This window comes from Lipotes vexillifer, unplaced genomic scaffold, assembly GCF_000442215.2.
Source record: "Lipotes vexillifer unplaced genomic scaffold, Lipotes_vexillifer_v1.1 scaffold835, whole genome shotgun sequence".
Classification (NCBI taxonomy): Eukaryota; Metazoa; Chordata; class Mammalia; order Artiodactyla; family Lipotidae; genus Lipotes; species Lipotes vexillifer.
Window position 1 is genome coordinate 319,696 of NW_006774135.1, and position 763 is coordinate 320,458.

General features: G+C 68.9%; 1 protein-coding gene across 1 annotated transcript in view; it reads right to left on the reverse strand.

Moving 5' to 3' along the window:
- Positions 1-763, reverse strand: part of TNFRSF4 (TNF receptor superfamily member 4) — a 6,184-nt gene that overhangs the window by 4,614 nt on the left and 807 nt on the right. Inside the window, exons 3-4 of the mRNA XM_007448906.1 lie at positions 433-540; positions 109-175 (exon numbers count right to left, since the gene is read on the reverse strand). Coding sequence (XP_007448968.1) covers positions 109-175; positions 433-540 — 175 coding nt within the window. The remainder of the gene's footprint in view (positions 1-108; positions 176-432; positions 541-763) is intronic.

A 763-nucleotide genomic window follows, 5' to 3' on the forward strand; every position in this document is an offset into this window, starting at 1 on the left:
GGGGTGCCGGGCCCCGGAGCTCCCAGCCAGCAGCTTCCTACTCCCAGACCTGACCCCTGGCTCCCAGACCCCAGGCCGCCCAAACCCTCCAGCCCCGGGGACACTCACTTGGTCCAGGGCTGGCAGGCCTGGTCGTTGCCCAGGGAGAAGTGTCCTGGTGGGCACGGGGCACAGTCTGCAACAGAGTCAGCAGGCTCTGCCCATCTACCACCCCTGGGGGGCCCAGACGCTCACCCCCCAGGGCCTCCAGCAGCCCCTCTCTGCCTACATGCCATCCACTGGCCACGACCTGGGAGCCCCCCAGCTCCTGTCTTGGCCTGACCTGCCGGGGGGGAGAGGGCACTCGGCCAAGCCTGGGGTCGGGGTGCTGAGGGGAGGTGACAGCGTGTGAGGGACATGCTCCTTCCACATGGTTCCAGAGGCACCCCTCACCAACTCCACGCTTGTAGCCATAGCCATCCTGGGGCTGGGTGCCCGGCCTGCAGCCGCAGACCGTGTCTCTTGTGGGTGTGCATCTCTGCTTGGGCTCGCTCCCACTTCCTGGGGGTTGGGTAGGGTGGGCGCAGTCAGTGGGGAGGCCAGAGCCACAGAGCAGGCTGGAGGACCGAGGCTGAGGGTCTGCAGCTGTCTCCCCCAGGCCAGCTGCCCCCTCGCAGCCGGGTGGCCTCTGGTCCTCTCCCATCCCCGGATGCCATGTCCCTCTTGGCCACACGGCCCCAGGGGTCACCCCGTGGCAGCTCTGCCCGCTCTTCCCACCCCTCCT